The sequence below is a fragment of the Vollenhovia emeryi genome, unplaced genomic scaffold (genome assembly GCF_000949405.1).
Source record: "Vollenhovia emeryi isolate VEMERY1.0 unplaced genomic scaffold, V.emery_V1.0 DF939145.1, whole genome shotgun sequence".
Lineage (NCBI taxonomy): Eukaryota > Metazoa > Arthropoda > Insecta > Hymenoptera > Formicidae > Vollenhovia > Vollenhovia emeryi.
In genome coordinates, this window is record NW_011967221.1 from 284,386 (window position 1) to 300,505 (window position 16,120).

Consider the following 16,120-nt stretch of genomic DNA (forward strand, 5'->3'; position numbering starts at 1 on the left):
TTCGTGTTTCGTTACACTCATTAACCGATCCTTTATCGATGCTAGCTCGTTTATCATTCCAACAGAATAAATTCAATGTATTTTCTCAAAGGTTTTGACGATGAAAGATCATAGGGGTTTTCTACTGTTAGCGTAACGATTGACGATACACAGATCAGTGATTTGCAGCTTCTCGCGCTTTTGCACACGGGAGGCTACGATAACGTCAGGTCAAATCTCGAATGTTTCTATCCGAAAGCTCTGCGTAAGATATCGACAGACATAAGCGTTTCGATCGGCTCGTGAAATCCTGCATTCGGTTAACTACAATCTTCGCCAATCGATTTTACTATATCGGAAGCACGTGGATCGATAAGCCACTATTTCGATGATTCATTGACGATATCATATTTCTCATAGATGCTATTTTATCTAATTTTTTTATTTGTAATACTTGTTTAATAGTATGTTTTGATCATGATGCACTTTAGTCAATATGCAATTAATTATTAAATGCAGTATTTTTTTATTATTTATATATAGAGAGTTAGGAATTAATTTTTTATTCAGTCATATTCAATTACAGCTGTTATTTCTGTATACCCGAATAAACATTGTCACTTTTTCGTAAAAATTGGGGTAAACTATAGCAAAGAAAGTAATGTGTACTCACTTGTTTCCGGAATTCTGTTATCATGAGCGACTAGAAGTTGAGCCGTAAGTGAGGCCCGATGACCGGAAGTACTCTCAGCCACGCATTCGTATCTGCCACTGTCCTCAGGCTTCGCGGAGGATATCACGACTTTCGATCTCCGCCTGTAAATGCAATAAATGGTGTATTTTATTACGGGGATAAATTATATCATAATGTCTCATACTAAATGCCTATTTGTGAACAATGAGAAATTTGAAGTAGCTAAATTCGCCTGAAGATAAAGATTACATAATCATTATATTGAAGAGATTAAAAAAGGAAGCCGGAATAAATGGCGCACGAACATATCCCCGTACAGTTATTTAATTACGGACATGCACAAGTTCGAATCATTGCACTGGCCCAGATTCAATCGCCGGTTGTAACAAAATCCGGACTTTAATTATCACGTTCGTGAATCTGTATACGCGCGCGTTCATCAATCGATTTTCCTTAACCGATTTTCATTTCGTCAATCGCTCGACGCATGGCAGTCCGGAATTAACCGTCGCGGGCGGTTCGCATTACATGGAATTTACTGACGCGTCGATAACGGAATTAAATAGTCGATTTGCCAGAACGGAGCCGTTGACGCGTGCCGCGGTAATGGTTCAATAAGCTCGGTCGGCGAACTGCGAATCGGAAATTCGCTTCGTTATTAGCCACGACGAGTGTTTCGGCGCTCCGAAACCTCGCCATTACCAGCCAAACGGCCGGATATGTTATTTGTGATTTTAGCAACCGTCGAATTTTCGGCCTCGCATTATCATCCCATCAATTGCGGAAACCGCGGTTATTATCGCGTTATAAGATTCGATCGAGCGCCAATGATACCGCGCGCTCGGATACTGCAAATCGTTTCTAAGTTGTACTTGAATTACTGCGATGATTGCTCGAATGCCGAAAACTTTACGATTACGCGATCGGAAATTACTCCGAGAGAGGTAGAGTTCATAGGTAGCACGCTAACGAAATTAAACGGAGTCGCATGATCGCAATGTAATTTTCATCGGACGCGAGAGTGGACGTGAGAGAGGAGAGTTAATCCGTAACTCTACAGAGGACTTTGAAAGACTCTCAGTTAACCAATAATTGCGTGCTATATCGCTATTATATGTCGTTTAAATCGAAAGTACGTAATTCTGGAGAGGATAAGAGCTATTTTTATTAAGTGGATCTTTTCAACATTTTACCAGCGTTTTCAACGATTTGTTCCACCAAAGAAAAAAGTTTCCGCAAGAAAATATAATAAATAAATACGTTGCATAATAATTCACCCGATATAGAAACTAAAGTACTAAAAACAACTGGTAGAAGAAGTTATCCTGTTTTCAGAGATATTTTGTAATTTAATAATTACATTCGACAAACTATTTTAATTGGCGAATAACTGCTTGTGACGACAAGTCACTTTAAAAGATTTAATCTTTCTGACATTCTATCATTAATCAATCAATCGAAGAGTGAGTTGACCGATATATCTACGATTTGACTTAGCATATTATCTGTAAATAAACCGAATATTATTGTCTATTTACATCGAGACGGTTGTATTTTTTTCAGAGAGAAGTTTTTACTCGTTATTTCTAACGAATAAATTGATCGTCTGTTTCACATACGTTTGATATTCAAGTTCTTACGACTTGGATTTCTCTAATGTGAACGCAACATATCCCGTAGTTTTATCCACACGTAAGCCAAATGGCGCGTTAACTCGTTTCACGGTTAGCTCGAGTTTATCGGCGCCGAATAATGGAATTAGACGGCCGATTTGTCGAGGAGGAAGGCAGATGGAGGAGGAAGAAGCAGTAGTCGCAGATTCGCTCCATATCGTCACGTTTGGCTAACTTTGGCTACCGGGGGTACCGTGCAAGACGCAGAGGGGAGGCGGGGAATTAACTTATTATTATCTTCGCCGGGATTTCGAAATCCTCCAAACGGAGTTGCTCTCCGGGCCGAATGGCTGCTGCTCAAAGAGATTCCATAAAGTTCGGGTGGGCAGGAAGTTCCCGTTCTCTCCCCGGGGAAAATCGGGGACTCGAATATCCACGCCGCAGTAGAGAGTAAAGCGAAATTTCTCTGGACTCTTTTTAGCCGGGGCAAACTCGTTTTTTCCTTACGGGAGAGGCCGCGCAACCTCCACCTGCGAAAGTTCCATATTTTTGAACGTGCAAGGAGAACAAATTTAATAAGTTCAAGTGCGCACGTACGCCGAAATTCAGCCGACGAGATCGACAAAAGTAATTCTAACAGCCAAAGTAGAGAGCGGTTCAAGTCGGTGATCCACGTCTCGTTTCTAATTCATGTACCCCTTACCAGGGATTAAAATCGATGTAATATTGGTGAATTCTATTTTTTCGATGCCATCGCGGTATAAAAAAAGTATATCACTCTCACTTGTTTTACTAGAAATAAGCATAAAAATAGTTGTTTGATTTCTTTACTGAAATAATCTCTACTTTTAAGTTTTGTATATATCATTGCAGTTACAATATTTTGTGTGCCACTTTTACATTTTAACTAATAGAGCAAAAAATCACTTATCTATTCTAAATTTGCAATTTAAAAAGTTAACTAAAATAAAAAATTATGGTCAGTCTTGACTTTTCTATTTTCTACAATTTATTAGGTTACGGACGGATAACTGAAATAAATTATAAAAACTACAAGTTTTTCTGAGTAAATTAAAATTGGTCTACTCGCGACCATCTTTCAATTCTTGATTTCCTTGCGAATTGATTCGCGTCAGTTTTAGAAAATATAAAAGTTGAAATTGATCTTATTTATTGTAATTTCCCTTATCAATTTTTTACGAATTTTTTCAGAACAGTATCTTAGTCAATTTTGGATTTTCGCAAACAATCTTGAAAAATATATGGGAAATAATATTGTAATGAGATAATTAAGTGCATGTAGAAAAGTGTAACAAAATGTTAAAAATGGCAACAGATTTCAAAAATTTAAAAATTTGTTGGGAAGAAATTATTGTCTATCTTATCTAAGAGATAAATGATTTCTTGTTGAAAATACTAACAGTGCACCGCGGAAGACGTGTCTCAAAGTCAGAAATTTTTGCTAAACAGATTTCATTTCATTTACATATCTCTGTATTCCTTGTCGGGCCTGGGGAAGATTTCCAACTGCCGTTTTATCTTCCGTCGCAATTGCTCAGCATATCAACGTCAAAAGGTCGTGGAAAAGAGAGATTCGCGAAATACGCTACGCGTTATAATTAAACGTTTGCATTTTTTAACTGCCTCTACTTGACAACGACTAACGAGTTTTTGCTGGTCATAGCAGAATGAGTCGCGAGCTATTAACTACAGTCATGAATGAATAGATTGTCGTGTGATAAAAACGTCATATACATTCTGACTGTGCTTTGCGCAAATTTTTCATATCAATTATATGATATTTTGAATATTGTACATGTAAAACGCTCTATATATATATATGTATATGCAATATATATGTATAACGCGTATGCGATGACAATTTTAAAAGATAAATTACATAAATTTCAAATAACTAAAACTGCATAAATTGCGAATAAAAAGGAAAAGTTTCCGAGCAATATGACGACGCGGTGAGTTTTATGTAATTATTCCTCATATATGTCAGTCATGGACATTACGTTCGATTATACAGTCAGCAGTCAGATTGCGTGGCACTCCTTTCAGCTCCGTACGATGAAATAAAATCCGTTTCACGGAAAAGAAAATGTAATTGCTATAGCTAAAAACTGCACGTGGTAACTAAATTTCAGTTGTAAAATATGGACAGCTAATATTGAGTTGCGATAGCTAAATATTTTGCTACTGTGCCTATTGTTAGATGCGACAGCAAACCGTTTGCTATGCTTTAGAAATTTATAGTTATGGCAGCAAAATATTTTTAGCAAATCATGAATAGCTACGGTAGCGAAACATTTTTTTTTTAGTGTTGCAATACGGTCAGGAATTATGTGGAACATCACGAGTGGTCGACGTTTGTATTATGCGAAAGAGAAGCGTTTAAACAGAAGAGAGTCTTCGACCGTGATCTCCACAAAGAAACGGCGTCGTTTAGGAGGATAGTGGGAAGAAACAAATTGTACTGAAGCTTTTTTCGAGTGCAGCAACTGCAAAGTTGCAATTTGTAAGAAGAGCCTATCGCCGGACGCATATACGCGGGCGAATACAAATATTGCATAATACTAACGGATAATTGGTATAACGCAACTTTGCGGTATGCTATCGCTACGTTGATTATTTGACTCGACTCGGAACATGCGGTGCCTGTCATTTCGAATTGCTCTTCGGACGATTACGCGTCGTCGTCGAAAACGCAGTCGACACGTGCTGGCCGTCCTTACTCACATCCATCGAGCAATTCAGACTACAGTTCAAACACCGATCGATGTAACAATCGCAATTTAATCGAACGTTGCTTTTGTCGCGACAATGTCGCGCTTATCTGAATTTCAATTTCATACCATTTTTTGCAGCACATATATTTCACATGATAGAATATTCCTCGTAATACGGAGGATTTACACTTAATACTGCGTTACCGCATTGCTCTACAATATACGAAGTTTGTAATAATCGTACTAATTGCGTGACTAAAAAAGAGTTACAATAAAAACATGAGATAGAAAAACTTAGGAACTGTCAAAGTTATCAATTCTCAACAGAGTTTTCGGTTGTTTATAATGTGTAACTAGCTCAGTTTGTAAACTAGTTTATATACGCAACTGGATAAATTTATTTGAGATATTCTGTTGCTATTTAATTGTGATAGTTAGCTTTCGATTAGAACCACTCCCAAGTGTTTCACGAGGATAGCTTCGTAAAGAGCATTTCATGAACGTCATCCCGGCCGTTCATCCCCTTTAAGCAATTTCACATGCGCGCGTTTACGAGATACACACGTTCGCGAGCAGGAGAGCTATCACAGAAAGGTTGAATGCATAAAGAAGATAGCGTACTAGCTGATGGTATACGAGAGAACTACGGGGGGAAAAAAAAGAAATGCCACGGTGTGAAAGAGAGTATCGAGCCACCGTGCGACTGACTGAAAAAGAAACAGGCAGGGGAGGGAGAGGAAGAGAGAGAAAGCGAGGTTTCTAATTCGGTGCCGCGGCAAAAATCGACACTCTGTCTAGACTTTAACGGCACTCTCCGCTCAACTGCCTTGTATATCTCGCCGCTTGGGAGGAGAGAAGAGCCCAGAAAGTTCGAAAAAGCTGGGTAAAGGATGGGGGAGGGAGGCGGGGAAGTCAGAAAGAGGGAGAGAGGGAGAGAGAAAGAGGCCCGAGAAGAAGTAAGGCGAACGCGGAGGGAAGAAGAACGAAGAGGGACTGCGCGAGAGAGGATTAGATTTCTATTTATACATATACCGTATACTTCGTTCATGGCTCGCCCGCCACTCTTCGCGCTCTCCTTTCATCTCGTTACGTCTCTGCGGCTAGTTACCGTGCACCTCGCCTCGCCTCTTCTCCCGTCTTCCTTTGACGGCATACGGAGTCGATCCATTTTCTAACGGCGCACCAGGCAGATCGCCAAGGTATCCCCCTGCAGCGTCGGTACGCGTCGCATCGCTTCAAGCGAGTTCGGACACGCCAAGTCCCGACACGCGAATTGGACTCTGAAGTTACCGAAAAGGTCGGGCGCAGTTGGGAGCAAGAGAGGGTGAAAGAGGGATCGGCTTATCCGCGATCTTTTCCCCTCCCGAGATACGCTGCGGTCGAGGCTCTCGCCGTTATGACGAGGATCCGTGGTTTTCAATGAAATACCTCGAGAAGAAGAGAGAGAGAGAGAGAGAGAGTCTCTCCCGTTTCCCATCTCGTATACCCCGCACGTGTAGTCAACTCGTTTAAATCTCTTCGGGTTATTCCGAGGCTGCACTGGAGCGTTGGAAAGGGATCGCGCTCGAGTGTCTGTTACCGCTTCTCCCGAGAAACACGAATCACGTGTGTGGGAAGTTCGATCTTAAGCACTTCGCATCCTCGGCTAACCTCTTGAGAATAATTAATTTATTATTCTTCCTCTCTCGGCTATCTGGGACAGGTGCGAATCGAAAGGACTTATTGTTGAGTTAATTTGGACATCTAATCAATTGTCCATTCGCAAGAAACAAGACTCGTTTCAAAGCATCGCTTTACTGTGTATCTTGTTATTGAAATATGTTGCACGTATTAATTATTGCTGAACAAGTTTCGAAAACGTAAATTGCAAAAACAGGTAAAGGGATATTAATTTTCAATAGAATTGTAAACCGTAACAGGCAGTGGTGAACGTTTGATATTTTGTCTATACCGATTGTGTATAACATGCTAGTAAACGCGGTAATTAAATCTCAATTGCAATTCCACTTGTTTATCGTACAAATATTTGTTGCAGTTTTGCGCGTGCACGAAAATACACGGAGAGAGAAAGAGACAAAGGAAGTAATGAATTCAAATTTGCGAGACTTGCCGGGATCTCTCGTTTAGCGATTAAAATTCATCTCGCATAATTGCCTATTATCCGGAAAATAATTAGTCACGTAGTTTCATAAGCGCGCCGTTTGTTTTTAATTAAATCCCATGGGAGAGTGGCGCAACGACTTTCGGCTCACGCAGCCCTGAGTCGTTGAAATCTCTTCAGGCTATTCCGAGTTTCCGTTTGCCGAATCGCGCAAGTTGCGGAAGTCTCTTCGTCAGAGATCAAACGCAGGCTATATCGCTCCCGGATATGCGGCGATGAGCGAGAGTGTACGAAGTTATCGGCTGGAAGTTGTCGAAAGTTACGCGGAGCTTTAGAGACGCCACTCGGATTTAAGCATTTAAACGTCCAAAAGTAAAGTATATTTCTGCCGATGATACAAAACTCGATGGCCTCTTCTGAATTTGTTAGTCAGATTATGCGGTGTTATTTTAATTCGACTAATTAATTAAGCAATAGTTTGTACTAATCAGCTATTATAATTTTATATTGCAAATGATTTGCTACGAGCAATCTGACGCTTGCGATAGTATCTATTGTTAGTTTTATGTATACTTGATGTACAAAATTAACATATGATAAACAAAGCAAGTAGTAATAGGCAGATTTGATAAAACGAGTGATGTTTTCGAAGCGATATAAGCACACATATATAAAATTGACGTAAAATAGTAATTTAGAAACGCGGGGAGAATTTCAGGTTACATAGTACATATTTCGATATTCTGGAGAGTTTCGGTAGTGGTAGTAAGATTAGACAGTAACTTCAAAGCTTAGATGGTATTAAGTCTTAAGAGTGGGTTCTGTGATGATCTTAAGTGAATGCACTTCGTGAACTTGGCGAACTGCGCGATAACTCGTGCGATAAGAAAGTGTGAATCGATTATTATATGATTAACCTCATAGGTTCTCGTACTACATTATTTCTTGAGTTAGGATTTCAAACTAAATAATTCTCGCTGGATTATCATCGAAAACTAGACATGCATGTTTGGAGCTCGACGATGTTCAATTTTCACGAAGAGTATTGCTCGCCTGTCATTAAGACAGATCGTGAGAAAGATAGCTTCTCATGACGCGACGAATGCATTATCGGATTGTAAGAGGAATACATTTTTTCCAATACCAAGGACTTGGCAAATACCGAGCGTTTGCAATTTCGCCTGTCACTCAAGACGCAACGTCCGTGAACATTTCGCGGAATTTCGTTTATCGTAACACGTAGCGAGAAACCAGTAACAATTACGGCTGCTCCGCCGTAACTCCTCGCGCCCGAGTATAAAATGAGCACACAAGTCTCGTATATAAAACGGTTAATAACTTATATTAAGTTCTTCATTATCTGCCCGCTTTTTTCCGACAATGTCATCCTTTTCCTCGGTCCGCTCGGATTCTCGTGAGATGGAAGCGGAGGAGAAGAAGAAAGGGTAGGTAGGAAGGAAGGAAGGAAGGAAGGAAGGAAGGAAGGAAGCGGAGGCAGAGGGTGTTTGAAAAAAAACGAGGGTAGCAAAAGAAGGAGGAAAATAAAGCGCCGAGCCGCCGGACATTTCGCCGCGAATTGCGGTCGCCGTTCGCGCGCCCCTCCTTTCCAACGGCGACGCCGGCGTCGCGACGCGAGCATTACGCTTAATTTGCCTTCTGCGTTCTCCGCCGTTTGCCCCCTGTCTCTTTTTGTCGTCGCTGCCGGGAGATATGCCGCAGCGGCGGCGGCGGTGGCGGCGGCAGTTTAAATGGAGTCGAGGCGAAGCAACGAGGGGAAAAGATTGCGAAGTCGAGATTGGATTTTGACTGAGCGGGTATCATTTGAAAAACGGAAATTGGAAAGTCCTAGGGTATTATTTTGTAAATATCTACACACAGAAATTGTGGCAAAAGGTTAATATCCATACTTTATATTTAGATTTCGTGTATAGACAAATAGTTACGTGTATCGAGCATCCGCATCGTTAGAAGAAAACGTTAAAGAACCGTTAGTAGTGAAAATGAACAATATTGTCTGCACTCTTTTATTCTTTTATACCCGTCCATCAATGGTAATTTTGCACAAGGCTTGGTCGATAAAACTCGCAACTTTCACCGATGCTTTTAAGTCGTCGGGACAGAATAGAAAATGTATCGCTTGTCGTGGTTACATCGATGTACCTTGTCGTACAGACAGAAGTTTCTCATTCACGAGCTTTCGTGACGGCTCGATGGTCGCGTCAAATGCCGTGGAATGTTGCAATTCGATTGACCGGCCGGGGAAATGGATTCCTAATGGTGAACGTCACTGCGAGCGGCGCGGCAGAACTATCAGTCTTGTAATGGAAACGGCATGTCGTGGAAACCGGCAGCGACCGGAGAAAGGAAGATACACTCACAAAGGCAGAAAGCGCTGGACGAAGTCAGAGAAAGGAAGTGGGGAGGGAATATCGAATAAGAAAGAGAGAGAGAGAGAGGTAGAGGAAAAAAGGGAGAGAAGAGAGAATCTTCCTACCTATCCTCTCCTCGACTCTCTAAGTCTGTTTTTCTTCCATCCTGTAGAAGTAGTTAATGGTTTTCTTTTGGACGGCTTGCCTCGCTGTGTTAATGCCTCTGCCGATTGAATAGAATCTCTTTCTCTCTCGCTCTCTTCACTCTCTTTGCCGTTCCCTCTGTCATTTCACGGCTCTGGTTCGTATGCCCGTCCTTTTTCCATCTGCGCATCGACGTCCTCACCGCGCGGAGGCATCCCTCTATCTGTTCCGTCTACCGACGCTCCCCCCCCCCCCTGAGGGCGATTGTATCGATAAGTGGAAATCGTTTTCAATGCGGTAGAAAGCGTCTAAGAGTTCCATACACATGGAGTGCGTCAAGAGTCGCGTACGTTCTCTTGGCCATAGATGTAGCAGAGATTGAAAGAAAAATCGATTTCGCCAATGGCGTTTAAGTAGAACCATAGTTTAACCGAATCCTTTTGCCGTTTCCAGGAGAAAAATGAAAGATGAAAAGAGACGTAATCATTTCTCGTTTAATTAATCTGAATTGATCCGGTTGTTCTCTACGTGGGCAGGCAGGTTGTGTCTTTCGTCGTATCGTCGTACTATAAACACGAGCTATTATACGAAGAGTTATTAAGAATGTGTTTTTGTACGAAATAAAAAATATTTTTCACAAATTAACTTTTAGATGTAAAAATATATAACAAATTCTTTATTTAATTCCAAGTGAGTTTTGCTTTAACAAAACATTGCAATTGGTGAGTTAATTGCAAACATATTGAAAACCGAATGTTGCAACGTAGCGAGAACAGCGACGACAAATCAGGAACATACGTGATTTTTGATAGGTTCTGTATACATGCCGATGAAATAGTTAACGAGAACGTTCAGATTTCGCGTGCACCCGATGTAATTTAATGAATTTGTCCGACAACAATTTTCTTTCATTTCACGAACGGCTTGAAATAATGGCCGACCACTCGTCTACCTTTATCACTTGTTCCGCTAGTCGATGATATTGAGCATTAATGCATTTGCATTCTGACTTGGCATTTGCAGCGTTTGCTGTATTATTTATGATTAATTTGCCAAATTAAATTTGCACGCACCGTTGCTGGATAATTGCTATTTATATTTAAATATTCCCGATTTCAATTGACATTTAATTATAAATTTTCACAAAGATGAACACGGAACTTAAAAATTAATGGGATAAATGCAAATCGTTTCATAATATCGCACAATTTATATTCACGCGATTACATTATAAAAGTGAAAATTAATCCCGTTACCGGGCCTGAAATTTCTTTTTGAAATTTTCTTTTATTAGCATATTTTATTAAAAATGTATTCCCTGATGTTTAAAAAATTAATGCGATTACGTTTGTTTCGAAAGTGTGTAAAACTGTTAAGTACTAGGTAGATATATCCATAAAATTACTTTTCAAGTGGAATAAAATCTAAATGTACAGAAGCGCATTTTTCTAAATACAGCTTTTTGTAAAATTTTTACTTTTTATGCTAAATCATCGTTTCATAATCACATTATTTGTAGATTCTAAAAGCTTTTCGTACCGAGTCGGTAGCCGCTGACTCACTCTGTCATTTGAGATATCATCGTCGTCTCGATTACGGATCAGTTACGTTAGTGAAATACGAATAACTATGGCTAGACAACACGACGCTTCTTAACAGCCTCCGACGCGACGCCGAGCACGATTTCTAATTTTAGTTGCGACAGAATCCAGGGCCGTGTCTCTTTCCTTGCGTAAAGGTGCACTCTCCTGTCGTAATCTATCTTTCTTTCGTAATGGGTCTAATCAATGTTTAAAAATCTGTACGCTACCATTCCGTAAGTCCTAAAACCAAGCACAAAAGTGCATTAAAGGGCAATAGGAAAGGATATCTGTCGTAATCTATATTTTACTTTCGCTAACAATAAGTGCAGCAGTCAATCGCTAGATATAACTTTCATCTCTTTTGAGCAGAGTTGGAATATGGAATAATGTCATTTCTATTAAAGGAACTTACGATATTATTAGTTGTCGCAGATAATGTTGATGCATTTTAATAATCTTTATGCTTTTATCGGCAAGCTTGCTAATCACCGTGGATACATATTTTTGGCACTCGGACGAAATCGAGACGCACTAGAGAATACATTTCTCCCTTGTCTGTCAAGCAGGTAATCTGATCCGCGTGAGTCAACTTATGTACATGTATTAATAGTTCTTAAATTTCATATTGAGTATCGAGCTGAAAAAAATTGGGGCTTAAAGAGAGAACGATTATTCACGTGAAAACCCTGATCTTGAGAAATAGACTTTTAAAGCGTGACACAAGTAGGAATTTTAGAATAAAAAGTATCATTTTTTCTTGTAAGACGTGTCGATTAACAAGACAGCGAAACGCGTTTCCTTGAACTTCACTTTTTCAAACTCGATTTAACGTCCATATGTGAGGATTAAAGTTTCGTTTGCAAAATATTTATGGAAATTGTTCTGTCATTAATGTTTCAAATTTTTTGTTGAGACAGTTGCAAAATTGTGATTTTTTAATTTACAGAAAGATAATAAAATATTGGATACGATGTAATAATTTTGTAGCAATACAATTTAATTTTTTAAAAGTATTAAGTATAAATTTATAATACTTGATTAATAAATTGCAATCTTTTCTTGAATTAAAATCTAAGAACAATAACAATATATTGCAAGGCGAGGATAAATTTGACTTTTCCAATAATTGATTTAATCGAGTAATTGATATTCACACATCAATTGTTTAATTCGTCATTAAAGAAAAGAACTAAATAATTCGCGTGTAACAGCTAAAATTTGTTATATATAAATATATATATTGTAATAATATATTATTTACGAATACACATATCAACTGGATGGAAACGAATTCTTTCGTTAATTAAAATTCCAGTAACAATTTCCATTTCAAAACGCTCTTTCGACCGAACGTAATTAAGCGTTATTTTAGGCGACGCTAACGAGCCCGCAGAACGAAGCGCAAAATATGCAACACAGCTCGTATATCGAAATCAATTTAAAATACAAGAAACGGAATGTTCAGCGCGTAGTTATTTCGTTATATTACGTTGTCCATATACCGATGTTTCGCAGCGTGAAATATTTTGTAGAAGCGAGGCTAATTGGCGGGTACGACCTTGATACTTGTTTCGATAGCGGCGCGCTACGACGTACGCAAGGCCGTCGCGCCGCTATCGAAACATCGTGTTTATCATTCGCGGAGCGACTAGGCACCGGCGCGAATCGCTCCGCGTGTCTCCGCGTTATCTCCTTTGGAACCTTCGGAATGTGCCTGCGACGCGCGTCGTGTCGAGAAATGCGACCGTTCCTTAAGTGTCAGACTATGGATTGCGATAGAGATTAGATTGAAATTTCATCAATCGGAGCAAAGTGCACTAATCTTAAGTTTAGTGAATTTCTAATCTCTATTTCAATCCTAGTCTGATACGGGCTTTAGGTAACGCTGTTCGCGGTTACGAACTTAACTTGCGATTAACGATTCTCCTGTGAGGAGAAATACACTATCAGAGAGTTATTAAGACTTTGTGATGACGGAGCATTGTCCCACGCTCGTTGTTCCTTCAAACACGCTGGTATCCCGTATTTACGCGACGTCGCCGCGTTATCGTTCGCGGAGTGTAACTCGAGTGGCCGAGTGGGTGGGCACGAACTACTTCCGTATCTCTTTCGCACTTTCCTTCGAAAATATGTATGTACAGTGCGGTTTATTAATTTGGGTGGTATTGTCAGAAAGCATTTATATATAAATAATCAAGTGATTTTTCTCCCTCTCTAATTATTATCCAAACCAAATTAATGCACCATACTGTATATACCATACATTGCGGGCAAGAAACAGATCGATTCCGAACAGTGCGTGGTGTGTTTAATTAATAGAGATCTCTGTGATCGTAATCAGTATATTTGTCAGCAGCTTTTGCCGCTGAAAGTAGCCAATGTAAAATAGCGTCCTTCTCGCGTAAAGTGTCGTCGTGTAGTGTGATTATCGTATTTTAGTCGTTGTGCTCGCAATCGTGATTAACTGTGTTTTCGGGAGTTATTAAGTGCAACAAAGGAATCTGAGATGAAGAGGCCTATGAGGCATCGGGCAACGACAGAGCAACCACGGAGTGAGTACAATTTATTCATGTATAATTTTTTATCCGCGGGATTCATTTCCCATAATCAAAATAGAGATTTGTCACGATGTGTGCGTTGCATGCATAAATGAAAAAAGGACAGAAGTTACGTTCCAGATTTCAATTAACAAATTTCTTCGAAAGTTATGCTAGTGACCGTTAACTTTATTCATTATTAAAGTTTTGTCCTAATTTTTCGTAGCCATATGTATTAATATTTTGTATCTGATTACTTGATTCACATGTGGACAAAAAGAAAAAGTCAATAATTATTTTGTCGCGTAATTGCAGAGTATTCTGCTATACCCGTATAATATTCTGAGTTCCGTTTTTCAACGATAAATTGCTAATCAAAACGCAGCTATTAAATGATCCGCGTATTTTATGGGGGATGTACTAAATGTTTTACTTAACGCTTTTAAGAAGCAACTTATATAAATGTAAGTTAATATATTCTTGCGTTTAGAATAAATTTTCCCTCCATCTTACAACGCACCAAGTTGGCACTGCGATATTCGACAAAAGACGATATTATTTTCTTGTAGATTTTAGAATTGTTCATTTAAGAAGAAAATATTCCTTTCTCAATAATAACTATGATTGGCGCTATATCGGTCCTATTTGATGATATATTGAAGTGTAATAGCATTGGATCCGGAAATTTGTTCTGTGGGTGAAGATTCATGGTTAGGAAATACAGTCCTTAGAGTCACGACGCAACTGTCGAGAAAAAGGAAAAAATAAATTCCGCCGGAGACACGTGCATTATTTCAGCATTACGGAATCGATGCCGCGGCGCGAAATTCGTGTCTGCGCGATGTAACGCGTTGCGTAAGTTTTGACATGTTTCGCGAGCTAACACGGAACTAAACTGATAGACCGCGGAGAATAGCGGGGAAAACATCCCCGCCGTAGTCCAGAGGGATATTCCTGAGAAATGGTCGGAATCGTATCCCGGTGGGAGGTAACTCTTGTCGCGATACCTCGTTAAACCACACGGATTTTCCTACTGGAATCTCGGCGGCATCGCGTTGCTCCCCGGACGACGCAAAAGTCGAGCAAGTTTTGCTGTCTGTACGAAGCGATAAAGCGTTCCGATTACTGTCGCGAGTGTTAGCTTATGCCATTTCTCAATTCGGGTATGCCTTCACGTATGCCTTTTACTTGGAAATTCCAATTTCTCGGACTTTTCTGCGAGTCCTAACGTAATATTCTTCTTTCGATGCTCTCACAAGCTTTTGTATCTCTAGAAAACAATGAAAAATAGGGCAGTTTAGTTCCGTTAACTCGATTATCATTTAATGAAATGGCTGAAAAATGAGATCTATACGAGAAGAAAATAATAAACGATCAAAGTGTTAACGAAAATGTATTATCGATAAGACAAAAGTGGTTGACACTCGTTGCATCGGGTGGGGTCTAGAGTCTAGCGGCTCTCCCTGTCGGGGGTATCGACAATAAATTAATCGTCACAATGTTCCCGCGATCGACAGGAATCCCAGCTGAAATTTCGGAGCACTTTTCGAATTCGAGTCCGGAGTCGAGACACCCTCTCGTATATCCGACGTCGCGGCGCGGTGGTCGAACTTCCCTTTCGTTCCGTGTTTATGAAAGGCGCCGACCATCGACGGGACGGGAAAAGAGCTTTGATTTATGGTGGCGTTTTTGCCCCCGCGACCTTAAAGAGCGATTTTCCGTTCCGGCGAGCCGAGCCTAAAGAGGCGAGGCGAAGCGAGGCGGCGCCGAAATAATATCAGCTTGCCGAGAACCTACGATGAAGCACAGGTAGTCAAAAGCCTCGCCGTGCGGTGTTTCCCTGGCGAGCTTGACGTTCGGGTTATAAATACCGTGACCCATCAATGGCGCGACTATCGCCATTCAGAGCGCCGGAGAGAGATACTGATGAGAATAGGAAGGCGAGTGTATGGAGGGAGAAGACTACCAAGTGAGAATAGGGAAGAGTAGAGAGATAGAACGGAGAGTGAATACATATAGATATACATACCGGTTCAATTCAGTGTCTAATAGACACTGTCGAGAGATATTTCAGGAAAATGTAATATATTTTACGAGGTAATGAATAATATAACCAAAGTTCAATTTTTTTCTCGTCGAAAGTATAAATTGGAGAGATAAAAAATGAGGAATAATCATTTCATACACGATAAATGAATTGTCTTTCCAATTTCACGATATCAGATACGTCAGTAATCAACACGATCGAAACATCTACAAATGACTGAAACATTTCAAGCTTAATATCGTTCAAGTATTGACAAGCATTTGAATGGTAGCTGGGCGTTACGTACAATGTGAAAATACTTTTAATATGTGGATAGGA

The 16,120-nt window shown here is 40.0% G+C and overlaps 1 protein-coding gene across 5 annotated transcripts in view; it reads right to left on the reverse strand.

Moving 5' to 3' along the window:
* Window positions 1–16,120, reverse strand: part of LOC105566294 (protein vein) — a 462,793-nt gene that overhangs the window by 93,900 nt on the left and 352,773 nt on the right. For all 5 annotated transcript variants that reach the window (XR_001009269.1, XR_001009270.1, XM_012020190.1 and 2 more), the window contains one exon: window positions 653–795. Coding sequence is in view for 2 of the 5 variants with exons in the window: in XM_012020190.1 (XP_011875580.1) it covers window positions 653–795 (143 nt within the window). In the remaining 3 variants the exon portion in view is untranslated. The remainder of the gene's footprint in view (window positions 1–652; window positions 796–16,120) is intronic.